General features: G+C 55.5%; 9 protein-coding genes across 9 annotated transcripts; 6 read left to right on the top strand and 3 right to left on the bottom strand.

The window, feature by feature from the left end:
* Positions 1–1,433: 1,433 nt before the first annotated feature.
* Positions 1,434–2,323, top strand: MAM_06555 (glycosyltransferase family protein; the record flags this gene model as incomplete). The annotated part of the gene is made up of 2 exons (XM_040825353.1): positions 1,434–1,505; positions 1,598–2,323. The coding sequence occupies 2 exons, from the start codon at positions 1,434–1,436 to the stop codon at positions 2,321–2,323; spliced, it is 798 nt and encodes a 265-aa protein (XP_040676564.1).
* A 148-nt stretch (positions 2,324–2,471) lies between these two features.
* On the bottom strand, positions 2,472–3,271 carry MAM_06554 (37S ribosomal protein S25; the record flags this gene model as incomplete). The annotated part of the gene is made up of 2 exons (XM_040825352.1): positions 2,472–2,808; positions 2,892–3,271. 2 exons carry the CDS (start codon positions 3,269–3,271, stop codon positions 2,472–2,474), a joined length of 717 nt encoding a protein of 238 aa, XP_040676563.1.
* A 708-nt stretch (positions 3,272–3,979) lies between these two features.
* MAM_06553 (pentatricopeptide repeat containing protein) lies at positions 3,980–5,401 on the top strand (the record flags this gene model as incomplete). Its single annotated transcript, XM_040825351.1, has 1 exon — positions 3,980–5,401. One exon carries the CDS (start codon positions 3,980–3,982, stop codon positions 5,399–5,401), a length of 1,422 nt encoding a protein of 473 aa, XP_040676562.1.
* A 368-nt stretch (positions 5,402–5,769) lies between these two features.
* On the bottom strand, positions 5,770–6,064 carry MAM_06552 (cytochrome-c oxidase chain VIIc-like protein; the record flags this gene model as incomplete). Its single annotated transcript, XM_040825350.1, has 2 exons — positions 5,770–5,795; positions 5,860–6,064. 2 exons carry the CDS (start codon positions 6,062–6,064, stop codon positions 5,770–5,772), a joined length of 231 nt encoding a protein of 76 aa, XP_040676561.1.
* Positions 6,065–6,657: 593 nt separating this feature from the next.
* MAM_06551 (ATP-dependent RNA helicase DOB1) lies at positions 6,658–10,008 on the top strand (the record flags this gene model as incomplete). The annotated part of the gene is made up of 2 exons (XM_040825349.1): positions 6,658–9,764; positions 9,828–10,008. The coding sequence occupies 2 exons, from the start codon at positions 6,658–6,660 to the stop codon at positions 10,006–10,008; spliced, it is 3,288 nt and encodes a 1,095-aa protein (XP_040676560.1).
* Positions 10,009–11,133: 1,125 nt separating this feature from the next.
* MAM_06550 (putative protein family UPF0645, transmembrane) lies at positions 11,134–12,198 on the bottom strand (the record flags this gene model as incomplete). The annotated part of the gene is made up of 1 exon (XM_040825348.1): positions 11,134–12,198. The coding sequence occupies one exon, from the start codon at positions 12,196–12,198 to the stop codon at positions 11,134–11,136; it is 1,065 nt and encodes a 354-aa protein (XP_040676559.1).
* Positions 12,199–12,493: 295 nt separating this feature from the next.
* On the top strand, positions 12,494–13,453 carry MAM_06549 (glycosyl transferase; the record flags this gene model as incomplete). The annotated part of the gene is made up of 1 exon (XM_040825347.1): positions 12,494–13,453. The coding sequence occupies one exon, from the start codon at positions 12,494–12,496 to the stop codon at positions 13,451–13,453; it is 960 nt and encodes a 319-aa protein (XP_040676558.1).
* A 925-nt stretch (positions 13,454–14,378) lies between these two features.
* On the top strand, positions 14,379–17,590 carry MAM_06548 (uncharacterized protein; the record flags this gene model as incomplete). The annotated part of the gene is made up of 4 exons (XM_040825346.1): positions 14,379–14,507; positions 14,594–15,406; positions 15,462–16,276; positions 17,173–17,590. The coding sequence occupies 4 exons, from the start codon at positions 14,379–14,381 to the stop codon at positions 17,588–17,590; spliced, it is 2,175 nt and encodes a 724-aa protein (XP_040676557.1).
* Positions 17,591–26,945: 9,355 nt separating this feature from the next.
* MAM_06547 (uncharacterized protein) lies at positions 26,946–27,297 on the top strand (the record flags this gene model as incomplete). The annotated part of the gene is made up of 2 exons (XM_040825345.1): positions 26,946–27,069; positions 27,164–27,297. The coding sequence occupies 2 exons, from the start codon at positions 26,946–26,948 to the stop codon at positions 27,295–27,297; spliced, it is 258 nt and encodes an 85-aa protein (XP_040676556.1).
* Between the last annotated feature and the right edge of the window lie 504 nt (positions 27,298–27,801).

The raw sequence follows: 27,801 nt of genomic DNA, 5'->3' as shown, positions 1-27,801 counted from the left end.
ACAGAGGAGTCCGAGCCCGGCGCGTGGTCTGGCACCTGGTGCTTCGCTCCGACTGAAGGTTCTGTGTGTCGGGGACAGAGGGTGCGGGCAGACGGCGCTTCTCTGGCATGTACTCCGTATCTCGCCTCGTCCTTCATACTCTGTGTGCGGGTCTGATCTGAAACTTTGAGTAGTCGTGCGAAGTTCGGAGCGTTTTTGGATGTAGGTTGACATGGCGTGGGCAAAACGTCCAGAGAGGCGGCGGGATGGCTGACTCGTACAGACGGCAGCGATTTCCAGAGCCCGATACGAAGCATACATCATCGAAAGACAATACGACTTGCCGACAACCTTGGAGCTATAGGATACTTCTGGCACGGGCGACATGGAGTCTGTGTCGAGGCTATCTTACATGGCGTGGGGTGCGGTGCTTCTGTGCTTCGACGTCAAGGAGAAGATGGGCATGTTCAGAGTTCTCCATTGGGTATTTCCGCCCGCTGCTGCAAAGACGCGAATCGTGCTGACATGAGTAGTGGCAAGAGGCGGTCGAAAAGGGATTCTGTGGAGCTGGACGGCCCGTGGTGTATCTGGTTGGCACCAAGAAGGATCTCCGCACGGAGTGCTCGTTCGAGGATCACAGACTGGCGGCGGCGAGCGTGGGAATGGCGCTTGAAGTGAGCTGCTGCGTGAGTCGGCGCGAGGTTAGAGTTGCACAGCCCGCGTGATGTTTGGCGAATGCTGACCGTGCTAGGCGGGTTGGCATGCTGAACGGATAGGAGCCGACGGATACGCTGAGTGTTCGGCAATGACGGGGGAAGGCGTGGAGGCGATGTTGGTGGCGGTCGGGAGGGCGGCGCGGAGAATCGGTGATGGTGACGGCTGTGATGAGGGAAGGGCGACGAGGCCAAGGATGGAATGATTGTGTGGGATTCTTGACGGGCGTCTACTGCGTGATGTTTTGTGATGTTTTGTGGTGTTTTTGTGGTAGTCGATGACTTGGCAATGGAGGAAGAAAACGGTGAACGGCCGGCACGTTAACTGGTGATGTTGGCACCCGAGCAGTGAGTGCAGCCGAGACATTAATCAAATACATAACCATGGGACCGCTTCCATTTCTTCAGTAGCCATTATCTATTCATCGATGGCCAATCCATCCATCACCCTTCAAAGTGCTTTTCTTCCAGAACTGTGCCGCAGCTACCCGGTACGGATACGGCCACGCCCAGAATCCTGCTTACCCGACATCATTTGCTGCCATCATAATCAACCATGAAATTTGCTTGTTCATCACAAGTCTGCGGCAATGTGTCATGTTAGCAGCCGCGCGATGCGTTTCGGTCGCTGGCTCAGATAACAATACGCCGTAAGACAGCAAACAAGAAGCCACAGCCGTAACGTGGGAATCTCCCGAGTCCTGAGCTCCGAGTCCCGGGTCCCGACCCTCATCCTCAATCATGGCCGCAATAACCACGTACCTCCTTTCCACGCTCGCGGGCCTTGTCGTGAGCTGCGTCATTTTCATAACCGTAAGTGCACGACTTTGCATAGCAGAAGCGGAAAACATTCAACACGGCCTTCTAAACCCCACGAGCATCAGACACTAATGCAGTCGACACAGACACGTCACATTCAACTATCCCAAGCACGCCGGTCTAGAAAATGGCCCGAATCACCATCCCTTCACGCAGACATCCAATCAACCCAAAACGAGTACTACCTCTTTGTCCTCGGCTCAGGCGGCCACACCAAGGAGATGCTCATGATGATGGACGACGGCACCCGCGATTTTGCCAAGTCGCACCGGCGCTATCTCATTTCCAGCGGGGATAAAATATCTCTCCATCACGTAGACGACTACGAGGCAGAGTTGAAAAGGACGTCTGAAAACCCAGGAACCCACGACACCTGCGTCGTGACGCGGGCCCGCAGGGTCTATCAACCGTATTGGTCTACGCCTTTCTCTGCCCTACGAAGCATCCTCGACATCTTCCCCGCCTTGCTGTCCCCGCCCAAGAACGAGGTTGGCAAGCAGCTAAAGTATCCGGGAATCGTCTATTCGAATGGTCCAGCGACAGGATTCTTTGTCGCACTGGCGACGCATTTGTTGAAGCTTTTCTGGGTGGTGCCGGACGACTGCTTGCTGTTCGTCTACGTGGAGAGCTGGGCGAGAATCTCGACCCTGAGCCTGACCGGCAAATTGCTCCATTGTACTGGCTTGGCGGATGCCTTCTACGTGCAGCACAGGGAGGTTGCGGAGCGTCATGGCCTCGTCAATGCTGGGGAGATGGTGTTCAACTCGCAGAGGGGCAGGCTGACCCGGCTCGCCTCGGATCAGGAGTCGTAATGTGCACAGCGTTTGGGTTGGGTGATTTACGAATTAGACATGGCATGCCGAGGTGGAAAGAGGAAAGACAAACGGTCTACTTTTCTGAGACAGATGTTGTACATGGTTTACAGTGTCGCTTGTCCCCAAACTGTTTGCGGATTTCCCTTCATGACGCGGTTGCAGCCGCAACCTCATCCAGCTCCTCTTCATTCGTCTCGGCTCCAAACGTCTCGATTTCTGAATTCGATCTTGCCGCCCTATTCGCCGTTTCTTTGCCTGCCCAAACCTTCCAGTTCTCAAACTCGTGGTCCTCGAGCTGTACGCCCACGTCTAGTCGGGTCTTGCCAAAATATGCCCCCACGTGCTTGGCCTCCTCGACCGCTATCCTCTGCTCAATCTCCTCTTCCTGACGGAGCCTGTAGAATTCTTTGCGCGCCGTGTCGTAGGCTTTGCGTTTGCTCATCTTTTCAGCGTGCATTAGGTATAACTGGCGCTGGACGACGCTACATACAGGTCAGCTTGCCATCTGCTTACCACTTGTCTCTTTCTTTCTTCCTATCCCCCCTTGGCACAGGGTTTGCCTTACCATTCGCCCGTCAGGGGCACACCGGGCTGTCGCAGCCCCCTACTCCAATCACAATGCTGGTGGTCCTTCCCGTCTAGTTCGAGGATGATACGTGGCCGGGCTAGTTCCCATGGGTGGTCTTTGTAGAAATTCGTTCGGAGAGCGTCCTCGGGGTAGCTGATGCTTTGCGGGCGGTATAGCTTCTTGGGCTTCTTGGCTTTGGGGTTCGGCATACGATGTCTGGGCGTGACTGTGCGGACGAGTGTTTCGGCCGGGGGAAACGCGTTCATAACCTGGTACCATGGCGGTTGGGCGACGGTGTGGCTAGCAAGCATCTGGTGGTTGAGCTCTTGGGAGACGGATTGGAAGACCCGAGCGGGCCGAATTTGTCGGCCGCCCATGATGCTGTTCTGGGGGAACCGAAGCGTGTTAGGTATTCCAAGGCATCGGCATTCGGGTCGCAAATGGCACGGACAACGGCCTCTGTGATCAACTGGCCATTCTGTATGCAACGACGGTTGGTGGGTGGTGTATGTTAATCGGTCGCATGCCCACGCCAAGGTGGAAATTTTGGGACATCGGCAAATTGTATGGCCGATATGGACCAAAGGACGCGCAGGGGGAGACGACATGGGCCCCACTTGGGACCGGGGAACTGCCAAAATCCGATTGACAAGAGAGACAAGAAAACCCCCCTCTATCGCTCTGCATCCTGCGTCGACTGACTGACTGCTCGTATTTGCATATGCTACCGGGCATGTCATCATGAGGACAAGCCCATGAAAATATCCGGTCGCGTGGACGGTTGTGTCCGCAGTGCGGTTCTCAACCGCCCGTCAGCGAGCTTCAGCAACGTCCGTACGTCAGAAAGGACCATTCGCAGAACCATCGATGATGCTGCGCAAAGAACAGCCGTCAAATCGGCGTCTTGTGTCAGAAGTTCCCTATGGATTCTGTCGACATTTATGCCAGCGGTATGCCGACCGTCAGTTGTGCAGCCTCGTCTTGTCCGTCGCTGCTACGGCACCGCGCCGGAGGCAGTGGCAGCCACAGCAAAGAGTTTGCCCTTTTCGCGGCTGCTTTCAAATGACCAAGAGAAACGGCATTTGATGTCCTTTATCGGAGAGAGACGGGAAGGCAGCGTGCAGGAACATTTTGACTTTCATAGGGACCCCTATCGCAGGGGGTATGCTCAGCCCGACGGCCCGAGTCTTCAAGTCTCCGACAAGCAGCAGGATGTGCAATATCCATCAAGGGAGCAGACATTCAAAATAAGCAACGAACTACAAGCGCACATATTAAAGCTGTACGCCGCTATCGGGCAACGACTACGGCATCCGAACCGAATTGCGCTTGAAACAATTTACAAACTCTACCGCCAGTTGCCAGAGCCGCGCATGCTGTATCTCACCTGGCAATGGCGGAGCAGGCTTTTGAAAGTAATGGGGACCCCCCCCAAAAGAGACATGGAATCCATGTTGCGCTACTTTGCTCTGGTCGCGGATGTCAAGAATGCTGGTCTCACCTTGCGGCGTACACAATGGAATTTTGCCCTGGCCTTTGCAACCAAGTACGCATCACGGCCCACGGGGCAAGAGATGGAATCGGCTCTCCGATTATGGCGAGAGATGGAAAAGAAGGCCAATGTCATGGGCAACGATGTTACGTTTAACATTCTCTTCGATGTGGCCGCCAAGGCAGGAAACTTTGCGCTTGCCGACATGATTTACAAAGAAATGGAGAGCCGAGGAATCGAGTTTAACCGATACCACCATGTCAGTCTCATCCATTACTTTGGACTGCGACTCGACTCTGGCGGTGTTCGAGCTGCCTACAAGGAAACGGTGGACTCTGGAGAAATGATAGACTCCACTGTCTTGAATTGCGTCATATCCGGGCTCTTGCGGTGTGGAGAGGAGGCTGCAGCCGAGGAAACCTACGAGCAAATGAAAAAATCCCACAATCTGGCAACGAACATGCCTCAGAGAGACTACATGATGAACAAAGTCGTCACCAGAGTCTTGATGATGTTTTCCAAGGTCGGGAAGCAGCATCCCCAACTCAAGGAGTCTCTCCAGACCAACATTCGACTGGCGCCGGACCAGCATACGTACAAGCTCCTGATCCAACATTATGCCATTCGAGTTGGGAACTTGGCAAAAGTGGCACAATATCTCGACGAGATGAAGCGATTCAATATTTCAGTACATCCTACCATTTTTCTTGCCTTGTTCAAGGGATTCTATCTCCATGGTGGCTTTCCGAACTCAGATTGGAGCGAGCAGCGTTTGACTGCAGTTTTGACGTCGCTGTACCAAGCCAAGACCGTCCAAGAGGAAGCATTCCGCATTGAACAGTGGCTTGTCATTTGGGCTTTGAGAGCTACGAAAAAATGCTCGTCGAATGAAGCAGTCCTCGAGACCTTTGGCACCTTGGCTCAGTGTTGGGATATCAAAGGCGAACGGCAGCAATTCTTGCATGCCATTGTGGAAAATATTTTGCAGGACAAAGACAACAAGTCCATGTTATGATAGGGCAAAAAGCTTTGAGTCGGAAAGTACCGGCTGTATACGATAATATTGGGCTTTTGACATTGTACATTTAGCATGCTCGGTGCATCGCGTAAAATACCCCTGGGATCAAGGTTGGAAGTTGGAAGCAAAATTGAGGTTATTGTCTGGGCGAATCGCCTGAATATGGCAACATTCTCTCACACTTGGCTCCGCGAAATCGCCGTGTCGGCTCCAAATTCAAGTTGAAGAGCAGTAATTGAATTCGGATTTACAGTGGTATCGACTGTTCTGACGTCTACCGTAGAATCGCCACAACACTTCTCCAATCATCCTCTTTATTTTCTTAATTGCAACCCGCGAGATCTCATCCTCCAAGCCGCAAAAGCTTACTGCTCCTTGTATGTCTGGTAGACTGTATTTGACCGTTAACGCATTGACCATGATTCCGAGTCGGCGAAATGAACGAAATGACGCACCGGCAATGCCGAAGGGAGCAAGAAAACCAGTGGCCATGAAGGCCCAGTAGCCAGCACCGAACCACTTGCTGCGAGGGTTGAATGGGATGTTGGTGTAAGGACCCTCGGGGTAGTGGTAAGGGGAGGACATGCGAGCCCGGGTGGCATGGAAGCCCCGGCGGGAGACCAGCGCAGTGGTCGTACGAGCGGCGGCGCGGGAGAGCATCTGCGGATGAGGACGGGGTCAGTCAGCTGTGGACCATACTGAGGCGCCGCATTGGCGGCAAGACGAACCTTGAAGAGGGTTATCTCGACGCGAAGCGGATGAATTGGAGCCTTGGTGACGTCCCAGGTATTGGTGGTAGTCCGACGTTGTCAAAAGCAAACGGGGTCGGCGCCAGCTGCTCGTCATGTGACCTATGCAGCTTGGAACAAGCAGGAACCGGATATACCTCGGCATAGAATGTGGGATTTTGCATCATCGAAGCCCGAAATGTCTCTCTCACCGCCTCCTTTTCCAGCAGATTTTCTTTTCTGCCAGCTAAACTGCCCGTCGCAGATGGCTAAAGACTTCAACTGTTGCCCACCAAATTTTTTTTTTGATGAGGGAACATCACATTCTCTCATTCCCTTTTTGCCTTGCATAAATGCATTCGCGTATTTCGACTGTCAATTAATACCTTGAAGCGCTGTAATTGTTTGCAATATACTTTGGGAACTTTGTCCCATTTTTAAACTGGCCCTTCGCAGGGCTGCCGTCACTCAATACCAAGACTCTCTCATTCAGTCCACAGATACGACACAAGACTGTCGCCCAGCATGGATGAATTGTTCCACGTTTTCGACGGAAATGCCGAGCCCCAGAGCGCTAGTGACTCGGAAAGAGAGCCTAAAGCGGCTCGAGCTCGCGATAAGAGCAAGAAGCGCAAGGCTGATGAGGCCATGAATGGCACCGTGGCAGTGGAAACCCCGAGGGAAGGCGATGATGCTGATAGGAGCCACGCCACCGAGACATCAAAGGCGGAGGAATCTGAGGAGGAGGCCTCAGATACCCCCAGTCAACAAGACAAGAAGAGACGAAAGAAGGAGGACACCGCCGAGCCTGTGATGACCGATACCTTTCAAAAAGCCGAGTCAAGAGAAGTGGCTGGTGCGGCAACTCTGGTACCTCAAGATTCGTCCTTGGTTTTATCACACAATATTCAGCATCAAGTTGCTCTGCCACCCGATCTGGACTACGAATACGTCCCCCTCTCCGAGCACAAGTCTCCTGACGAGCCTGCGAGAACATGGAGCTTCAAGCTAGATCCCTTCCAAAGCCTGTCGGTAGCGTCAATTGAACGAGACGAAAGCGTGCTCGTTTCGGCCCACACTTCTGCTGGCAAAACCGTTGTTGCTGAATACGCCGTGGCGCAATGTTTGAAGCGCAACCAGCGAGTCATTTACACTAGTCCCATCAAGGCACTGAGCAACCAAAAATACAGAGATTTCGAGGCAATCTTTGGAGACGTCGGGTTGATGACGGGCGATGTTACTATAAATCCCACGGCAAGTTGCTTGGTCATGACGACGGAAATTTTGCGATCCATGCTGTACCGTGGCTCAGAGATTATGCGAGAAGTCGCCTGGGTTGTTTTCGACGAGATTCACTACATGCGTGATAAGACTCGAGGTGTCGTGTGGGAAGAGACCATCATCATGCTTCCCGATAAGGTTCGATACGTCTTCTTGTCCGCCACCATCCCCAACGCCTTTCAGTTTGCCGAGTGGATTGCCAAGATCCATCATCAGGCTTGCCATGTCGTTTACACAGACTTCCGACCCACGCCTCTGCAGAATTATTTCTTCGCCTCTGGTGGTAGTGGTGCACGCATTGTAGTGGATGAGAAGGGCAACTTCAATGAGCATAACTTCAATCTCGTCATGAAGGAGGTTGAGGATAAGAAGGGTGCCGACCCCAACGATGTCAACGCGAAGCAAAAGGGCAAGGGGAAGAACAAGAAGATCAACAAGGGCGGTGTTGACGAAGGCTCCGACATACACAAGATTATTCGCATGACGATTAAGAGAAAGTTCAACCCGGTCATTGTTTTCAACTTTAGCAAGCGAGAATGCGAGAACATGGCCTTAAGGATTTCCAACCTGTCATTCAATGACGATTCTGAAAAGGCCATGGTGAGAAAGGTTTTTCACAGTGCCATTGAGAGTTTGACGGAGCAGGATCGAGAACTACCCCAAATAGCACACTTGCTTCCCCTTCTGGAGCGAGGCGTTGGTGTACATCACTCGGGTCTGCTGCCAATTCTCAAAGAAACCATCGAGATATTGTTTCAAGAGTCTCTCATTAAAGTCCTCGTTGCTACCGAGACCTTCTCCATTGGTCTAAACATGCCCGCCAAAACAGTCGTCTTTACCCAAGTCACAAAGTGGGATGGTGTCAAGAGACGGCCCATCACCTCGTCCGAGTACATTCAGATGGCGGGCCGTGCTGGACGCCGTGGTCTCGATGCTCGGGGTATAGTCATCATGATGATTGACGACACGCTTGAGCCTGATGTCGCCAAGGACATCGTAACGGGGCACCAGGACAAGCTCAATTCTGCATTTTATCTGGGATACAACATGATTCTTAACCTGTTGCGAATTGAAGCAATCTCGCCCGAATTCATGCTGGAGAGGTGTTTCCACCAGTTTCAGAATGCCGCCAGCGTCCCCTCGTTGGAGAAGGAATTGATGGCCCTGCAACAAGAGCGAGACGGACTTTCAATACCCGACGAGGCGACAATCAAGGATTACTACCAGATTCGACAGCAGCTAAACACGTATACGAAAGACATGCGAGCGGTCATCCAGCACCCCAACCACTGTCTAGACTTCCTCCAGCCAGGACGCCTGGTACAGATATACAACCCCAAGGAAGCCCAGGACAACGTTGCGGGAGGTCTCGACTTTGGATGGGGTGTTGTCGTCAATCACTATCCTCGCCGAGCCCCCAGACTCGGCGAGCCCGAGTGGGAGCCGCAGGAATCGCACATTATTGATGTTTTGCTCCCCATTTCGGCACTGAGCGCCGATATCACTCCTGGCCAGCCCATTGGAGACATGCCACCTGGACTTTTACCGTCTGGCGCGGACAATGCCACCATCAACGTGACAGTGCCGTGCCTGCTCACTTGCATGAAAGCCATCAGTCAGATCCGCATCTTCATGCCCAAGGATGGCTTGAAGACCGATGCGGACAGAGACCAGGTGCGCAAGTCATTGACAGAGGTTAAGCGCCGGTTCACCGACGGTATCCCTATCTTGGATCCCTTGGAAAACATGGAGATTGTCGACGACTCGTTTAAGAAACTCCTGCGCAAGATTGAAGTACTCGAGTCCCGACTTCTCGCCAACCCCTTGCACATGTCGCCCATGCTCCCGTCGCTCTGGGACCAGTACAGCGAAAAGATGCAACTAGTAGAAAAAGTCAAGGAGAAGAAGAAGACCATTGCAAAGGCGCATAGCATCGCCCAAATGGACGAGCTCAAATCGCGCAAGCGTGTCCTCCGCAGACTAGGATTCATCAACGACTCTGAAGTAGTGCAGCTCAAAGCCCGTGTTGCTTGCGAAATCTCATCCAGCGAAGGCCACGAGCTGCTGCTGTCGGAACTTTTGTTTGACCGCTTTTTCAACGAATTATCGCCCGAGACGTGCGCCGCTGTCCTCAGCTGCTTCATCTTCGACGAAAAGGTGGAGGCGCAGGCCCTCAAGGAGGACCTGCAGAAGCCGTATCGCGAGATCCAAGCCAGGGCGCGCATTATTGCCAAAGTCAGTCAGGAGTGCAAGCTTGATGTCAATGAGGAGGAGTACGTGACGAGTTTGAAGTGGCAGTTGATGGAAACGGTGTACACGTGGGCTCAGGGCAGGCCGTTTATCGAGATTTGGTATGTTTTGCGACCTTTGCATTTTTTTTTCTCTGTTGAATACAGAGCTAATCCGTGGTGTAGCAAAATGACAAACATCTACGAGGGCTCGCTGATCCGTCTGTTCCGAAGGCTGGAGGAACTACTGCGTCAGATGGGGCAGGCGGCCAAGGTCATGGGTAATGACGATCTCTTGAAGAAATTCGAGGAGAGCCTGCAGAAGATCAGGAGGGATATCGTGGCCGCGCAGAGTTTGTACCTTTGATTGCTGGCCTTGCGTGTGTCCTGGCACTGGGCGTGGAGTTTTGGAGTGTACATAAAAACTGGGAAACGTGGGACGATTAGACGCAGTGGTTGGAATGCATTTTGGCATTGTTTGTTCACGTCTGTGCCATGGTGCGTGTCGCGCCTTGTCTTGTGTCCTCGCTCACACATGATTGATCCTATCGGGAGATGCCGTGACCAATCTGATGGCCTTTGTTCCACGTGCTCTCTTACCCCGGACGTCTTGTCGAACGTACCAGGGTACCTGGAAGCCTTCTGCACGAAGCCGTCAAGTCATGGGGGATAGGCTTCTTTTAAACACCTAGACCTATGCTGTGCCGCGTGCGTATCGCAACTTGTGAAGCCACCTCGGAGCTGTGACAGCTCACGTGGACGCCTCGCAGCTCTCTCTGGGCGAGCGAATGGCGGGCGCTTGAACCAGCAAAAGTGATCAGTATCTGACCTGCATATTCCTCATCCTGCCTTCTCTTCGGAGAGCTGCCTCTCGGTCCGGGCAGCGGTGTGCGCCTACTAGCCGGGCTTGATGCATCTTGCTGCAGAATGTCTTGGTGGCATACGCTTTGTCAAACAATTCGCTTCAGTCACCAGAGGGCGCCGCATCAAATCCAGTCTAGAACCTTGGCAAAAGGACGGGACGGTTGCGTATGGCAAGGCGGAAAGGGGTTCCCTCAGCGAGAGGCCCAGGAAGAAGGCGCCTGACGATTTGGCATCCAGGCCGCCGCCTCCATTCCGTACGGGACCGTATCGCCTACAGGCCCAGAATGTACCAGTTGCGCCGTCGGCTTCATTCGAAAACACCAAAGCTGCACGAAGCAGGCCATGGTGCGCGCTGAAGGCGTGCCCGTGAAGCTGAAACTAGCGAAGGGCCGACTCTCCGCCTCGAGTCTCAAGGCCAGCGAGTCATTACATCGCGCCGGAACAAACGGACCCTGGAGGCGTATATTTTAAAAACAAGAATGACAATAATAGCAGTAGCGTAATTGAGTTGCCGCACAAGGGAAGCCTGGCGTCGACTTGTTGAAAAGCTTCAATCGTCTGCGTGCACGCACGGTACATGGCCAGGCGTGATTGAAAAGGAGGAAAAAAAAAGGGAAAAAACGCCGCGCTACCTGTCGCCGGAAATGCCCATGACAATGCCAACCGTGACGCTCAGAACGACGCCGGAGCCCACGAAAATCTGCCACTTCTCGCTCCAAAGGCCCTGCCTCAGCAGCCACGTGATGCTACCCAGGGGAAAGAAGAAACCGATCATCATGCCCCGGATAAGCACGTCCAGCACGGTGGACATGTTGCTCAGCTCGTCCTCCAGCGGATTGGCGGCACTCGGTAGCTCGCCTGCATTATTGTCGATCCACGCATCCTCGAGCCGCCTCATGCTATCCGGCGAGGGCAGAGAATCAGGCGTGAAGCGCTCTGTTTGTATGGATGCAAACTGGGTACGGAGGGTGGACACTTCAGACGACGTGAAGCCGGCTTGGAGCAGGCGGTCGAATCCTCTTGGCCGGGGCGCCGCGCGGCCGGCCGGGTTGGGAGGCTCGCGGTCCGGCTGGTGCGGCGGGTTTGCGGCAGACGACTCCTCGTCGGCGAGCTCCCGCGGCGACAGTTCATCGCCGATGGAGCAGTTGACGTATATCCGGACGGGGGCGCCCTCGACCGCCTTGCCCTTGCCTTTGCCCTTGGTGTCGGCGGTGGATGATGACGCCGGGGGAGGCGGCGGGGGAGGCTGCTTGAGAACGGAGCTGAGAGCTGATGAGTCGGGGAGGATGCGGCCCTGGTAGATTAGGCGGAGGCGGTTGCGGGTGGCGAGACGGGTGCGGAGGAGGTGTTTGAGGGAGAGGACGGTGGTGGTTCGGGGCGACGGTATGTCGAGGTCCAGGTCGGGGATGGAGGCTGAGAAGCGGATGGTGAGGAGGAGCGGGTTGATGAGCGCGGGGGTTGTCATGGCGGCATCTCGCGGTTTGCCGTTGGCGCTGAACTTGGATCTGCTGGGGCGATTTGGAGGGGAGAATGAATATTGATGTTGGTGGTGATGAAGCGGGTGACGATGCTCGGAGGAGTGGCGGCGGGAAAGATGCTGTGATTGGCTGATCGTGCTGGGAGCCAAGGGGCCGGACCCACCGCGCGCCACGAGTCCGGTCTCGGTGGTGCCAGCACGTGGACGGTCGATCATCGACAGACACAACAGCACAATAGATGCTTGATGATGTGCAGTGTCAGTGCGCAACCCACCATCCGAGGCTCTCCGATCAAGCAGTCGGCACATCCTTGCTGCTGTATTCTTCGGCCATCCGCCCCGGGTTCTCGCTTGCAAGTGTCTGACCCCCTATCTATACCCACCAGGTACTTGGGTACTTGAGCACTCCACGGCTTCGTGATCCCTCCTTGGCCTTTTCCCTCAGCCTTGGCCCTTGACTCTGCCCGTCTGTTCGTCTGATAAATGTAGCATGTTCCCCTGCAAACCTACAATGCTCTTTACCCGGGGTGTCTCTCCGCGGAGGATCACACCCGTCCTCCGAAAAGCATATAGAAATGTGCCCCTCGTATCCGCCATAACGATACTGATGCTCCTTGCTCATTATTTCCAAGACCCCCTTCACGAACTCATCCATTATGTGCACCAGATACACCCGTGGTCGGGTCAGCGCCAAATCGAGCAGCCCTTCAGCCCGACCGAGGGGGAGCTGGCCTGTCTCCGTGGCGCAACGAAGCCTCATGACCTGGTTGCCGGGTCAGACAGCTCCTCCAACTCCTCCAGGATCCCCAACGTCGTGCGCTTCACGTACGTGTTTCAAGAACCGCTCGCCCAAAAACACGGCATCCAGTTCGACTTCGTAAACTATCTCGCTGTGCGCAGCGCCATCGTTACCCTTCGCCCCGACGAACTCTACCTCCACTACGCCCTTCTCTCGCCCTCGGGCAACTCGGTCAACTCCAAGCTGCACCCCCTCACCAACCCATGGATCAGACGTCTGGGAGGCGACATCCGCCTCGTGGAACACAAAATCGAGAACCCGCACGGTGAGCCGGTTCACCGGCTACACGACCTCGCGCGGCTACAAATCCTCCGCGACAACGGCGGCATACTTCTCGACGCCGACTCCTTCGCCCTCAAGCCGTTTACGAACATTCTCGACACGCCAACCCCCCAGGACGCGGTGCTGGGCTACGAAGGCGGCAACCGATGGGGAATGCGCAACGCCGTCATGGTCGCCCGCAAAAACAGCACCTTTATAAACGACTGGTTGGACGAGCTTACCCACGCCCGGCCCCGTCGCCAAATCAGCCACGAAAGCGTCACTCTGCCCAAGCAACTGGCGAGTAGGAAGCCGGCGGCGCTGTGTGCCTTGTCGCCGCGCGCGTTTTTCTGGCCGACTTGGACGTGGAGGCATGTAGGCTGGATGCACGAGGAGCTGAGCGATGAGTAGACGGCGTATTGGAAGGAGGAAATTGAGAGGAACGGAGGCGCGCTGTTCGATGGCCAGTTGGCTTACCATGCTTGGAGTCGGATGGCGTGGAAGAGGTGCTTGTGGAAATTGACCCCGGAAGTGGTGCGGAGGAGAGATACGCGGTTTCATTTGTTGGTGAGGGCATTTATGGAAGATGATTTATAGCGAGCATTGCACCCACCTCCTCTTCTTTTCTTCTCGCTATTGTTGGCGTGTTTATTGACGTGGTTATTGGTGTACATTTGCTGTTGCTAACGGCACTTGAAATGTCCATCACAGCTTGACTGCTTACTGGTTCTCGGCGTATGGGCACCTAGATTTTTAGTGTCACTTCATGCAACATTCAACATTGTTGTTATATCGACAACACTTGTAAGAGTCCGAAAATGGCAATGGGAGCCCTTGGGGGTGAACACGGCCTGGTGACGCGGGTTTGGCCTGACTGGGCTCGTTTGGACGAGAACACTTGGCGCGGCGGCCCTGGGCTAGGTACCATGATGACGGTGGAAGGGACGATGCATAGAGCACGCGCAGAACATCAAGAAAGAGAGCTGTCCTGGTCGGCGATGCTGGCTGACGTTGCTAGATGAGAGTTGCCATTTGTTCTCGAACCTATGAACCTGCGTCTTGTAGCCGCGCGCGTCAACCAACGCCCCCCACCCACAAACGCGCTAGATGTCGGCAGGCGGTTACTAAACCGGGGCCTTGCCGACACCACCAGCTGGTTCTCCCTCTCAGTGCTCACCGCCTTGGGTAGAATCCTGGAAACTTTGGCTTTCGGCTACTAACCAGGTCTCATCCATACTTTCGCATCGGGGAGAGACCTCGGCCTCGACACAATCGCCGCCGCTTTTGGCTCTCCAAGGGTACTTGCTCTCGCAGCATCTCGCGAGGACATGCGACTATGGCGCGCTTCAGGAGGGCAAAGGATCTGACCTGCTTCTACTGTGGGAAGCGATCAGGCATCAAGTTTGACGGCGCAATTCGCGACTTCCTGTGCCTGCACTGCGATGCGACGAATTATCTGGATGAGGTATGCGCTGCTTTGGCATTACGGGAACTGGATAGTCAGAGGAGCCTGGTCAATTCCCTCGTTGTACATGCTGCTGACCTGGACAGAATGGCGAAATTACAGACCCTCGCGTCGCAACCGAGCACGAAGCAGTAACCGTGCAATACGCCGCGCCGCAACCACTCGCGCCTTTGCAAACCAAGGACATTTTCTGTCAAACGTGTCTTAAAAACCAGCATTTATTCACCAAGTCACTCGCGCAATACTTTCCCGACGACCCTTCGGACCCCGACTACCCCGAGCTCGAGCGCAGTTACTACCGCTATCGGCGGAACCTCGAGAAACGATATCCGCAAGTATGCAGCAATTGCGCCCACCGTGCCGAGGAAAGAATACGCGAAGCTGGCTATACCGCCAAGACGGATCATTTGCGACGTATGATGAGTTTGAGCCGAGGCCGGAGGACGAGAACGAGGACAGCGCTCGATTGGGTCAACACGTTGGGGAAGACGCTGTGGCGAACAGGCTTCATCTTGCAAATGTTGTGGCATTTTGCCATGGCAACGCAGGCACTACAACAGAGCGATGATGGAATGCATGATCCAGACCAGCAGAGTCTTCACGCGACGGGTATCGCGTGGCTCAACCTGGCTGTCGACTTTCTTCCCGCTGCAGCTACCTTGATTCAGTCGAGTATATGGATTGCTATTCTGGCCGTGTGGTGGAACCCACACTTTGTACAGGTAAATCGGGGATTTACCAGGCATTTGCTGGGACTCACCCAGTGGTATTCGTTCCAGGGATTGATCATTTTCTTCCGTTTCATCTTCCGCGACGTGGTTGATGCGCATGCGCAATCCACAGACTCTGGCACAGCCAAGCTCGGCGCCCATGTCGCCATGGTTATGGTCACGACGGTGGTGAGTTGATTGACCGACCGACCGTACATGGTCATCGCCTCACTAACAAATGCAGATTTACGTGCTGGGGGGGCGGTCGATTCGTGTAGACACGTCACCCTTGTTTGCGACCGAAGACAGACCGCTGATATCGAGAGAAGTGGAATCGGCCACGCAGAGAAGAACGGACGATTCCAAAACCTTTTCTGAACTCGTCAACGATGCGCTTGATTCTGCAAACACAACACCTCAAAAGTCAATCATGATTGACCAGGCGCCGTCTCCTCAACAATCATTCAGCCCCTCGGGACCAGACTTTGGAAAAACGAGGCCAACCGAGACACCCACAAAGCGGACACAGCAGCTACAGTACGACGAAGAAATGGACTGGTCGCCAATCATTCCACAGCACCGAGCTTTGACCGACAGCCAGGCTTCTTTGACGAGCAAGTTTGGCCCGACGAATGGTGGACATTCCCCGCTTCCAGAAGCAAAGAGCCCTTTCTGGTGCAAGGTTCCAGCGGCCCCCGTGAATCCAGCTCAACGATTGCGAAATCCCGTCTGGTCACCAGCCCCGAAGCGTGAACCTCCAGAGACTGGCAAAGTAATGTTTACAAGGAGGGGACATCAGCCAACGTCGTCTCCGGTGACTGTTGGCAGCGATCTGAAGGGTGGCGTTGAATTCAAGCAGCCCAGGTTTTTTGCGCCGCAGAAAGACCATGATGCCAGCTCCTTGGCGGATCTACTCAGCCAGAGTTTTACGCTGGGACAGGATCAACAAGAAACTGCCGAGATTGCGGCAGAACAAAGCGGCTCAACCACCATGGTCAAAAGAAGCTCCCAATTTACCATCCAGCACAGCCTGGAGTCGACCGTTGTTACGGTCCTACTGTCAGTATGGCTGCTGACCATGTCTGTACATGTACCGTATACATGGCAAGTCCGGCTCGCAACTCTCTTGGTGGCCGGCCTCGTAGCTCTCCGCGGGACAGGAGACACGAGCTGCGTGCCTAGCAATGCGACACCCGGGCTCGCAGTCTACATGCTGTCGGCTCTCGGCGTGGCCGAACCGGCGGCCATTTGCTGGGTTGGGCTCAACTTGTGGAGCGGGCAATCGGATCAAACCGGATTACACGGCGTTGGAGTGCTGGTGGGCATGCTCGGTCACCAAGCATTAAGGATGGCACTGTAACACTGTTGGTTTGCTCGGCGTCGCGTGACGGGACTACAAAGCGACTTGGCTAACCATCATGCTCGAAACATGGCATTGCACGGCGTTTTCCTTCTTTTTTTTTTTGTTTCAGCGTGATAGTAGCACGACGGGGTCTTGATGACGCGTGGGCTGGTAGTACATATAATAGTTATTCCTCGACCACACTCTGAGCCATGACTTTCGAACCATGTCCACTCGATTCCACTGCGAGCGGAGCGTGTAACAGGAAGCGCCTGACGAGTGTTACACAAAAGCCTGATTTCCTTGATGCGCAACCTCCGACAGCACGGTCGTCTTTCATCCCCAAAGCTGCCGCAGACATCATGGTCAGTATCAAGACTAGTTCTGCCACAGGCTGGATATTCAAATGTCATCCGATCCACTCAAGGTGGCCCCCGAGATTGGTGGCTGACCAACGTCTCCGACGCCCCGTGGCGATACTTGTACTGGCACATCTAAGCTCGTCCCCGATTTGGCATGACACGAGACGTTGTGACATGTACGAGGCAAACGGCATGTTCGGTTGCGACAATGGGGCTTGTCGAAAGGGCACCAGACTGTGACTGCTCGCTAGACTCATCGACCGATGCGGAAATCACAGTCTTTTGCGCTTGACAATCTACAATCTACCCGCAGCTAGAAGAGCCCTGCTTTTCGACCTCTGCACGGTTATTTTTCAAGCATGTACTCACGGAACGAGTGACTACGGATCGCAGCTTACGATGGCCGCTGTAGGCGCCTGCATTGCCCCTCAAATCGCGGCAGGAGATACCGCCGGACTCGTCGGCGCGAGCTTGTTGGCGCTCAGCGATGCCATGCGCAACTGCGCGGCCACCGGCTCCCCGGGAGCCTTGCTCAGCGCACCGAGATCGCCTGCAGGATTCCCGACGGCAATCCCACTCGAGGGGCTGGCCGAGGTCGGGACCCCTCCGGTCACCTCGGAGACAGGATCCATGCGGAGATCCATGTTCATGTGCTCGCCCAGCGGGTGACGTGGGCAGATCGCGACATCAGTGACGTTTTACAAGTCACCACGTGCCGTTGAGATGATGACCGCTGAACGGTTACGTCCCCTGGCACGGACGGGGGACATGCCAGGCGACGAAGCTGCCGCCGTGTAATGGGGTTTGCTTGTGCTGCGGTGCCGGTCCCGGGTCCTAGGGGAGTAGTGGCCCATGAGATGTGACAATTCAAGCACACTCATCTGCCGAATTGTAATGTAGACACGGCCACCTGTCTCGAGTATATTAAAACGCCGTGTTTTAGGGCAAAACAAGGCAGATGTGTGCACTTGGGGTACTTTGGCGCAGAAGCAGAGGCCAAGGGATAGTAGACGCTGCTGCGCACGACTTGTAGAGGTTGATGCCGTTTCCCGGCGCGGCCGGGCGGGCGGTCTGTCGTCACGGCACGAGTGTCAAGCCGGAAGAAACACGGACGCCAAGGCCGGGGCTGGAAGACCGGAGGTGGGGCCTTGTGGCCCGTGGGTACGGGCACTCTGGGAATAGCAGGCGGCAGGCGCGGGGCTCACAGGCGGGCCCGGCCGTTCTTGTCCGAAACGAATGCCGCACACGATGGGACGGCTTGGCGGCCTGAGTCGATGCCGACGCACGGTTTGCTCGAGCACGGCGCCGCTGCTTCGACGCCGTGCCTGCTTCTTGAGGGTGTAAACCGGCCAAGGCTTTACCAAGTCGTACATGGTGGCAGTTTCAACGGACAAGCGACCAAGATGTGCCTTCTTCGGAGCGCCCCTGTGGTTGCGTTTTGACCGTTAGCTCGTGGAGCAAGAGGGTTCATTAGCACTTCTTGGCCAGAAATCGTGTTTATCGGCTCGTCGGTGTGCTGCTTGCCATGGCTCTGCTCTTCACGAGGTTTCGGTGACTGGATGACGTACTGGTATTACTGCATGTATGCTTGCTCTTGGGGTGTGTCCTCGCGGCTCGTCCAGGACAGCAGCCGTCCTGAGGCGCTTGAGCACGGTTTCGGCCGACACTGATTGTGTTCTTCTTGTATCTCTGCGGCGCAGTACGGAGCTCACCCAGTTTGAGGGGTTGAAGCAGTGACGATGATAACGATTCAAGGGCTGGGTATCGTTGTACGGCTCTGCTCGGGTCGCTCGCTGCCGCAGGGGAGCAATCTCGTATCCCGTGGTTCGCAAGGTCGTGGCGCGGAGATTGCACAGCACGAATGGAACGTACGTATCTACTCCCGGAACCGTCGTCCAGGATACTGTTGGTATGGTCCCCTCCCTCTCTCACTGCAGTCACTCCTGAGGGCATGTCCAAAACACTGTCAGCCGGCTTTATGCCACGGACGAGAACAAGGATTCGATGGTAATATATCGAGGTCGGCGTCCATGGCGCAGCGTAATGACAGCCCGTTGCTCCTCCCATCACTAGTCTCTTCGCTCCCTGGTGAACTATCGTCATATGGCCATGAAGTGGAGAATGTGGAGATTTTCAAGTCCAGCCAGCAACATAGAGGAGGGTGGCACAAGATGTCTTGGTATGGCGAATACGGAATACGCCCTCGGTGACGCTCGTTTGTTTGTTCCCAGTCCCCGAGCCCGTACAGGTCCTTCTACAGAGCACTTACATTGCCACCCGTGAGCAGCCGACGACGCCAGCAAGAGGGCCGGCTACGTTCGGCGAAGCGAGCGGCGGAGGAGGGAATTGGGAGGGCGTGGCCCGGCTCCCACGGGTGTTTTGGCGGAAGTGAGCTCTGTTCGCACCTCTGCCCCTGCATACGGTCAAGTCTTGCCGCTTGCCTAGACGACCTGCGGCTTGGAAGTGAGGCGGCCAGAGCGTGTGCATAGCCGAGGCGATTCTCACCGTTCTGACCGACAGCAAATTTATTCACGGACCTCTACCGAGTACGACTTGTAGATATCCGCAGGTATGCCTGGTCACGACTGTGATCAGCCACAGAGCCAATAACACGGCCATATGCCAACGCATGAGCACGGCACGTGGAGGCGAGGGAATGCCCAAGCACAACGCTGCCGTTTCCCACGCAACGGTCTGTGTAAGAGGGGCTATCTCAGGCGTCTTGAAGCATTCTGCAGGGAACAAGAACAAGCTGTCAAACGGGCCAAGATAAGTGGTGCAGTTCTCCGTCTACCGCAGAGGACCTGCAGAACCTTCAAAGTTGCCCATTCATTCTGCCACACATACATGTACCTGGCCGGCCTGATTGGTCGTCTTGGACCAACAGTAAGCTTGATGGCTTTCAGACAAGGGCAGGGAGGGGCGCATCATGCCGTGACGGTGTGATTAGCAGGGCGCAGTGGGCTTTGCCGATACGGAGTGCTCGGGTATTCTTCTGCCACGCCGTCCTAGCCTTGCCGCCAGGCACCTTGTTGGCTTTGTTACATCTACCTACCGCTCAGGTCCTCGAGGCACTCGAAATCCGGGCACTCTTCGACGTGCATTCATGGCGGTGTGATGTTGACAGAGCCCTCGTCGGAGTTCGCTCCTCTTGGCCCTCCTGGAAAGAGGACATCAGCCGACACTCGACACTTTAGCCTCGATTTCGTCGACTGCAGCTCTGTGACGACTTTTCGTTTGGCATTAGAAGCCAAGATTCGAATATGTGCAGCCGTAGGGGAGGAACGACCTCTCCTCGGAGGAGCTGTGGTGGACTGATTGGCATTTTGGGTTTTCGCTCTCTCAACGCCCATTTTGGCATGAGCCTACAAGTATAGTTTCTTGTCCATTCAGGAGCCAGGACAGAGGACTTGTCTCGCTTCCATCCAATCTGGCAAAGACCCCTCCCGCGTACGTAGTATAGCTTTGTCCGTGATGCGGGCCGACAGTATAAATTGTTGAGCTGTCCGGTCGTTGGAGCCTCCGCGATGGAGCCTCACCTCTTCCTTCCAAATGCTGACCCCAAGTTAAACAGACATATGCTTGTTCCTTTGATCCATTCCTCTCCAACGGCTACTTTGATGATACTCTCCAATGGCCCCTCACTCCATCTCGCCGCCTGAAGTCGAGACCGGCCATGGTGCTGCTGGAGTATCCAGTTGCCCTACTGCCCTTTTTCACCAGTCGCACAGCTCCCAAGCCAGGTCCGTACCATGATTGTCGAGCTCATGTGACGAGGCGGTCTAGATGAACTCACCCTCTTCTTTCCCACCTTCATAGTCTGCGTACACCGACAAATGGCACAATCCAAAGTCAGTCAACCAACAGCGTGATGCTGAACAGGTACATCAATGAGACTCGTCACGCGGAGCTGCCCATCAGCGAGGTCCTTGCGGCCAATTGCTCTTTGGGACCATGATTCCGAGCACGGCAAAGGAGGGCGGGCATCGGTGGGAAACGGAACAGCGGTGGCCTCAGCCCGTGAAGGACGTACATAGAACCCCCCGTATGTAAGGATAGGAGGATGCGTAACCAGACCTTGTACATGCCTGCAGGGCCCTCTCTTGATTCAGAGTTGATGGAGGGGAATCATCTCGTCGAGATGCGCTGGAGACGCAGGACAGGATTCATCCCGGCGGAGTGACCAAACACACGGCGCGATATGAGAGACGTTGGAAAGGCAAAACTGCCGACTGCCGTAGCGAACAACGCTCCGCGCAGTTGCTGGTTTCCTGGAGGAGAGCCGGATACAGGACGCAATGCTACAACACATGAACCACGGCACAACGCGTGGTTGCAGACTCCCCTGGCGCATGGGCGCGAGCGTCTGTTGACGACAAGGATGGGAGATTGCGTTGTTGAGTGCCCTTTTCGGTTGCCACTGAATACATTCGGCGGAAAGAGGACGGGCATCTCGGTCTCTGGCAAGTCTTGTGGGCGGCAAAGCAGTCCTGGCACTCGGTCCTCGATGGCGGTTCTGCTTTTTTACTGCTGAAAGGCCTGCCCCTTCGGTACATGATGAGTTGGGTACTGGACTTTGGAGCTTGATATCATTATCAAAGCCACCCCATGGGACTGAAGCGGTGGCACAGGGTTCCATGTCGGCCTGAAGCCGGCGGCAAAGTGCGCTCGGGGAAGCTCGCTTGCCATTTGGAGACGCTCGAGGTTGAGCAGACTCTCTGTACTGGCGTAAAGGGCATGCGGATGAGGATCTGGACATGACCAATCGACAAGTCTGTTCTTGTTCCGCAAATTACCAGCCATGATATGTCGGGACGACGACGGATTCCACGAGGGCCGGCGCGAGAGGCTGGGGAGACCGGGTGTGCTTTGTCGACGGCAAAGCCAACACAGCGACGGGGGACGTCAGCACGAGTAATTAATGGTTCGACTACACCAAGACAAGGATGGAAAACACAGGTTGCGGGAAAATTGCAGGCCGTGACCGTCGACAACTCCAACCAACAGAGGCGTGGTATGCGCAGCCTGCACGACAAGGATGCCCACTGGTCTCATAGTCGATTTTTGAGCAGCAGCCTCGCTAAGCCGAGAAAGGGTGTTTGATTTCCAGCACTGAGACTCTGTTGTTGTTTCTCTCCCCCGTCCCGCCTGTGGCGTACTCTGACGGACATGAGGAACAAGGCTGGCACGGCGCAGCTCAGTGACCGCCCCGGACAGCCTCGGTGCCTGCGTGGCATCTTCCTCCGTTGGCGCATCGAGGGTCGGGATGGAATGCGGCCGGATTCACTCCAGAACAAATAATTTTGTGTCAAGGGGCACAATTGTAGTCGTCAATTTCAAACGTGTCTCCCCCGGTCCCACGCGCGCCGTCTCGTCCGTATGTCACCTACAGAGACGGATCTAGATGCAAAGCTGCGGCTTTTTCCTGGACAGCAGGGCCATGCTGCAGAGGATGTGCTCCGTTGAGAAGGACGCCCTGGAGCTGCAAATGCAAGCTGGGCTGGCTTGAGACAAGCATCTCAGTCTCACGCTCATGCGACCAAGTCCGATGCCCGGTCGTGGTTCACGCGAGTCGCGCTAGCCAGTGGTGTGCATTGGCCTGGACCATCGGCCGTGCATTCAAAAGCATGTCCAAGGACAACCTGGCTGGTCGTATTCTCAAGGGCCGGTCCCCTGCACGGTAGTTCGCGCGAGGTTCACAATCGGCGCCACGGACCAAGATATGAGTGGCCGCCCTGGTTGGCCATCCGAGCAAAAAAGAAGAAGACAAGGGCAAGGGAAACATGACGTATCCCTAGACTCTTGGGGGTAGAGACAATGGTTTCCGTCGTGCAGCGGATGCCATGCCAGTGAGGCGTGAGCGCGAGGCGCGAGGCGTACAATTCTCGAGTCGGCCCCAAGGAGAGCAGTGCAGGTCCGGGCGACAATTGAAGACGCATTCAGACGGAGTCTCCGCATGGGCCAAGCGGTGGTCGCGGTGAGGTCGAGTATGCTCTCACACGCTCCGAGCTGCGACGGGGAGACGAGACAACAAAGCCAGACGACCTGGAGACTTGATGGCGGTTCAACAAAGTCCCACGGACAGGGCCGTGCCCAGAGGCCGCAAAGACCTAGCTGGGTACTCCATACCCGGCGAAGCTATCCGTGACAGCAGGTACCCGTGCAGAAGAGAGTCTGGGCTGCTCCGTCCGGGTACCCATGCGTTGCGTCGCAGCCACTGCCTCTCTCGACCATATTGCGCCCCTCCTATTCACAATGCTGGGAGCCAATCCGCACGCCCAGAATCCCTGCGGGCCAGCGATGATGGGTTGTCCACGCAATTAATTCTCATCTGCACATCCTGCCAGACGGGTCCAACAAGACCGCTCCGGACCCATTGGGTGGAAGCCCATCAAGGTGGGTTGACAGGCGGCATACACGCTAAGCGGAGGGCTCGGGGGCCATGCGACGTTGGCAAAACGAGTGCACAAGCGGCACTTGTGTCGAAGCTTTCGTCTTGAGCCAGAGGCCGCCACGAGCCCTCGCTCTCCTGCTCCTGCCGCTTGCTTCGGACCGCGTTGACATTGTCGCTGCTGCTCCTCCATGCGGATTTAAAGTAAAGTTTAGCTCCCGCTCGCTACGGAGCTCGACCAGCAGGCTCATGGCACAAGTGGGTCCTCCCGGCAGCCCTAACCGTAGCCGAGGCGAGGTGCCGGCCACTGTTGGGCGCGCAGGGTGGCTCCTTCCCGGGCGACTTTGCTCACCAGCTGGCGCCTTGCCTAAATGGGCGTTGGCAGAGCACACCTCACGAGCCCGCCAGGGGAGGTGCGTATGGAGTGCGACGGCGACAGGGGCAGTGCTTGCTTGCTCGTGGCCAGGTAAAGCAAACACCTTTATGACTCCGTACTGGCCATGGAGTGTGTCGGCAGCATGTCCGAGTGACAGCAGGCGCAAAAAGAAGAACAGAAAAATCGCAACAACGAAGGAAAAATAAAGTAGACGGCTAAATATTTGAGGCCTCATCATTCTCCGATACAAAGAATCGAACCCTGGGCTGCTCGGTGAGAACGAGCCGCGTTAGTTGGCCACTACAACCATATCAGATCTCAAATTCGCACACCACAGCTACTTGGAACAAGACAACCAGGCTAGCATCTATCCATCCGGCCGTCAAAATCGTGGCATAACCTAGCGAGCTTGCGACGATGGTCACTGATGGAATCGGGAAAACACGTCTCAAGATGCGAGCTGAACGAACTTGTTTTGTGTGGCCGGAAATGAGCTTCAGAAACTTGACGAGCTGTACAATTAGATCTTGCCCCCAGCATCACACATCTGAGGCTTCGACGAGTGGCGTGCTCAAATACTCTTCGATCCCTTGGCCAGTGTAGCACGTGTTGCAATTCTCATCACCCAGCAGCATGTGGCGTTGGGCGTGTTCCTGCCCCAACAGAAATCTCCAGGCGCTCCCCAACTTGGTGAGTCTGTCGCTGGCGTCAAGACGCTGAGAAGGTCGCCGTCACGCACGGGGTCTACATGAATCCCCCCACCGAGGAGCGGAACAATGCAGAGTCTGGTGTTGGAACTCATGCAATCCCGACTTCACCCCAAAGCACAAAAACAAAATACAGCCCTCAGAAACGTGGAAGCAAGTGCCTCTAGCCCGGAGTGCAAGGTCTCGGTCTGAGGCAGCTCGGCGAACCTAGATGACGAATTTTGCGACAGTGATCAGCTCGGTCTCTACCACGCAAGAGGACTTGGGTATCTACCACCACCTATAGCGAGCAGGGGCGAGCCCCAAGTCCAGGACTCTCCTAGTTTGACGTCCCATATAAGACACTTTCTTCAAGGGGAGCAGAAGACGGGGACGAGACCACGATGAAATTGTTACTCGAAATAGGCGCAAAGGAATTCAGCGCGTCGCCCACAATGGCCGCAGTCCACTCCTATGGGCGGGGGCAGACGGGGAACGAGAAGATTGCACGACGACTCTGGGATCAAGCAGCACGAGTCGACGTCTCTGTCGCTTGCTTGCTGCCGACAATGTAGCTGATTGGGGCTGTTCTCGGCTGCAACGGGCGGCCATGAGGATATTGCAAGGATGCCGATATGAGATGGCTGGCCTTGACATGTACAAAGGCAAGTTATTAGAGTTGCGAAATTGAGTGACCATGTCAACCCCAAGCTGGCATGTCTGTCGCAACGAAGTCTTGATTGGGCCTGCGTGCGATCCGCCAGTAGCAGCAACGGTCTCGAGGGCCATCCGTGTAAGTGCCGCGGATGGCTCTTGCGCCGTGACACGCAAAGCTACAAGTATCAAATGCCATTGGCCAGCTCCGGCTCGATCAGTTGACGGTGCGACGAGCCCGAGGGCAAGTACAGAATAAACATTGCCCCGAGATTTCGCGCCCCTGCCGCGCCTAGGAGGCGAGCAGACGACGTCGACAACTGCTCGAACCAGTCGGCAGCGCTGGGAAATCATGAGCACACTTGAGGAACAGACAGGTGCAGCTCGATCTTCGACTTCTCCTGCAGCGTTGTATTCGTTCTTGACCGGGAGACGCAGGTCTCTCCCTTTTCCCCGGATTGCTCCGCACAGATGGCTGCCAACGCATGCCGGTCTAAACACCAAGAGAATACCTCCAGCCAAGACGTGTTCTCAGCTTTGCGCCGGATAACGTGTCAAGTCATACAAACCACAGGTGAGGCCCGAAGAGAAACGACTGCTGCATCATCACGGGGGCACGTCTCGCACGCCCGCTTGCTGACTTGAGTGTGGCGCCAAGGCATCATGAGCTTGCACCTGTTGGTGTCGGTCTGCTTCTGCGTCTGCGGAAAACCACCGTCTGCATGAGGATGCGTCAACAAAGGCGTGCTGCCCATCTCAGCCCGATGCCAGGCGGCCGTCGCGTCCGGGGGATCAGACTATCGTCTCGTGCATGATGCCATTTCGCCATGTCCGTGTACCTCACGGCATGCCAGAAAGAGCTGGAGCTCCTGGTCAGAAAACGAATCAAGGGCTGGTCCTCTTCGTCTCACCGTCGGTCGTGGCCGGAGAGAAGAGACAGCAACCTGCTTGGCCATTTGCATCGCCGGCCCCGCCCAACACGAGACTATGAAGACGCAAGTAGCACTCTCACGATGGACAGCCAAGGTTGTTCCACGTGCTTTGATTTGATGTTTTTTTTTACGGGGATATCCGAAGACCGAGACCGAGACCGAGGACGAGGGCACGTCAGTGGATACCATGATGGCTGGGGTATGCAGAATGTCACGCTTCTACAGCTGCGTGAAGCATCACAGGGAATCGTTCTGGGTTTTGACAACTTGTCGTCCTGCAGCATCTCCCGGAGCCTCGAGCAGCTTGACCGCCTCTCGAGTGGGCAGCGGCAGCGGCAGCGGATGCCCAGATGTCGAGTTGGGCCGCGCGAACCACAAACGAGCCCTGTCTGCGCCTCTGGGCACAGGCTGAGACGAAGAAGAAGAAGAAGAAGAAGAAGAAGAAGAAGAAGAAGCGGCACCTGCATCCGAGGCGCGCGTAGACACTTGAGTCAATGGTCAGGCTGTCCGACACATCCGCCGGTGAGACTGGCCCATTATTAGGTGATAGACCCACGCTTCGACCGGACAGCACCAACGACAAACGACGACGTGTACTTCCCTGGATATGTACCAAGAATGACCTACAGAGTTGTCCCTGAAAGTGGAGGCCCGGAGAGAAGGCAGCCGCGAGCAGATCCATTCTATTGGTCTGACTGCCGTTGGGGGCGCAGGGAATCCATCTACACACGGTAATGGCCTGCGGCGTGTAGAGCGCCGGAGGCCGCGGAGCTGTGAACGACGAGTTCTTTCGTGACGAGAGGTCCACAGGACACTGTGATGAGATGCCGTGTGTGATGGAGCCGTCGAAAATGGCGGCTGTACATTGTCAACCTGCCCCGTCTGGAGCGCGACTTGGACGGCCTCTCCTCGCCCTTCAAGCTCTGGCTCCCGAAACTTGACCAGCAGATGCTGGCACCGACTTGTCCATCTCGCAGACGCCATAATGGAGAAGCAGTCCAAGTTGCCGTCGCTGGCTGTCAGGACGGGCCACGAATCCGTAAACGACGACGACGTCGCCGCTGGTCACACGATTGCGGACACAACCCAAGCACAAGCCACTACAGCTAGTGCGGTTCCGCGAAATCCATAAACAAGATGTACGAAAGCAAAAATCTCAAGCAGTAGCGGCTGACCTGCGTCCTGTCATGCCTGTTTCGTCAGGTCCCAAATGCCTCGCATTGGCCGCCGCAGCTCCTCGGCAAAAGTCCATGATGCTTGTCCGCTGGCTTCAAGATGAGGGCTCAGGACCACCCACCACCGAGAAACTAGTCAGAAAGCCGGGACCAAAGACGTGATTGGAGTTTGCTACTCTCAGGAGAGCTGAGAGGTGTTATTTCCGCAGCACAGAGACGGTGCTTCAAGTGCGGCTGTCAAAAGTGTACAAACAGAAGAGCCAAAGATCAATTTAGACAACCAGGTATTCTAGGCAAAGAAAGAAACAAACCGCCGCTCAGGCCAGTGAAAGTGAAACCAGCTCTTCCATTCGTATTGTCCTGCAGGCCGTAGACAGGACTGCCGTCGGGCGGCGCCAGGAACAGGGTGCGGCACTGGAAATGCGCGACACAGAGACGCGAACGATGTGACAGCCTGATGACTTGACAAGTCGGCCATGACCGGCGGTGAGCTAGACTACAGGGCGCTGCCGGTCCAGGACTGGGCGTGGAGAGTCGCGAGCAACTTGCTCGACCTGTGAGCCGGCCTCGCGGTATAGTGGACTGGTCGAGGCCCGGATGAAACAATCTGCAATTGATCGGCGTGTAACTGATACGCGATGAGGCCGGCGGGTTGTGGGTGTCGCC

This window comes from Metarhizium album (genome assembly GCF_000804445.1).
Source record: "Metarhizium album ARSEF 1941 chromosome Unknown scaffold_22, whole genome shotgun sequence".
NCBI lineage: Eukaryota > Fungi > Ascomycota > Sordariomycetes > Hypocreales > Clavicipitaceae > Metarhizium > Metarhizium album.
The sequence above is the reverse complement of the archived record's forward strand: the minus strand, read 5'-3'. Positions and strand labels throughout refer to the sequence as shown.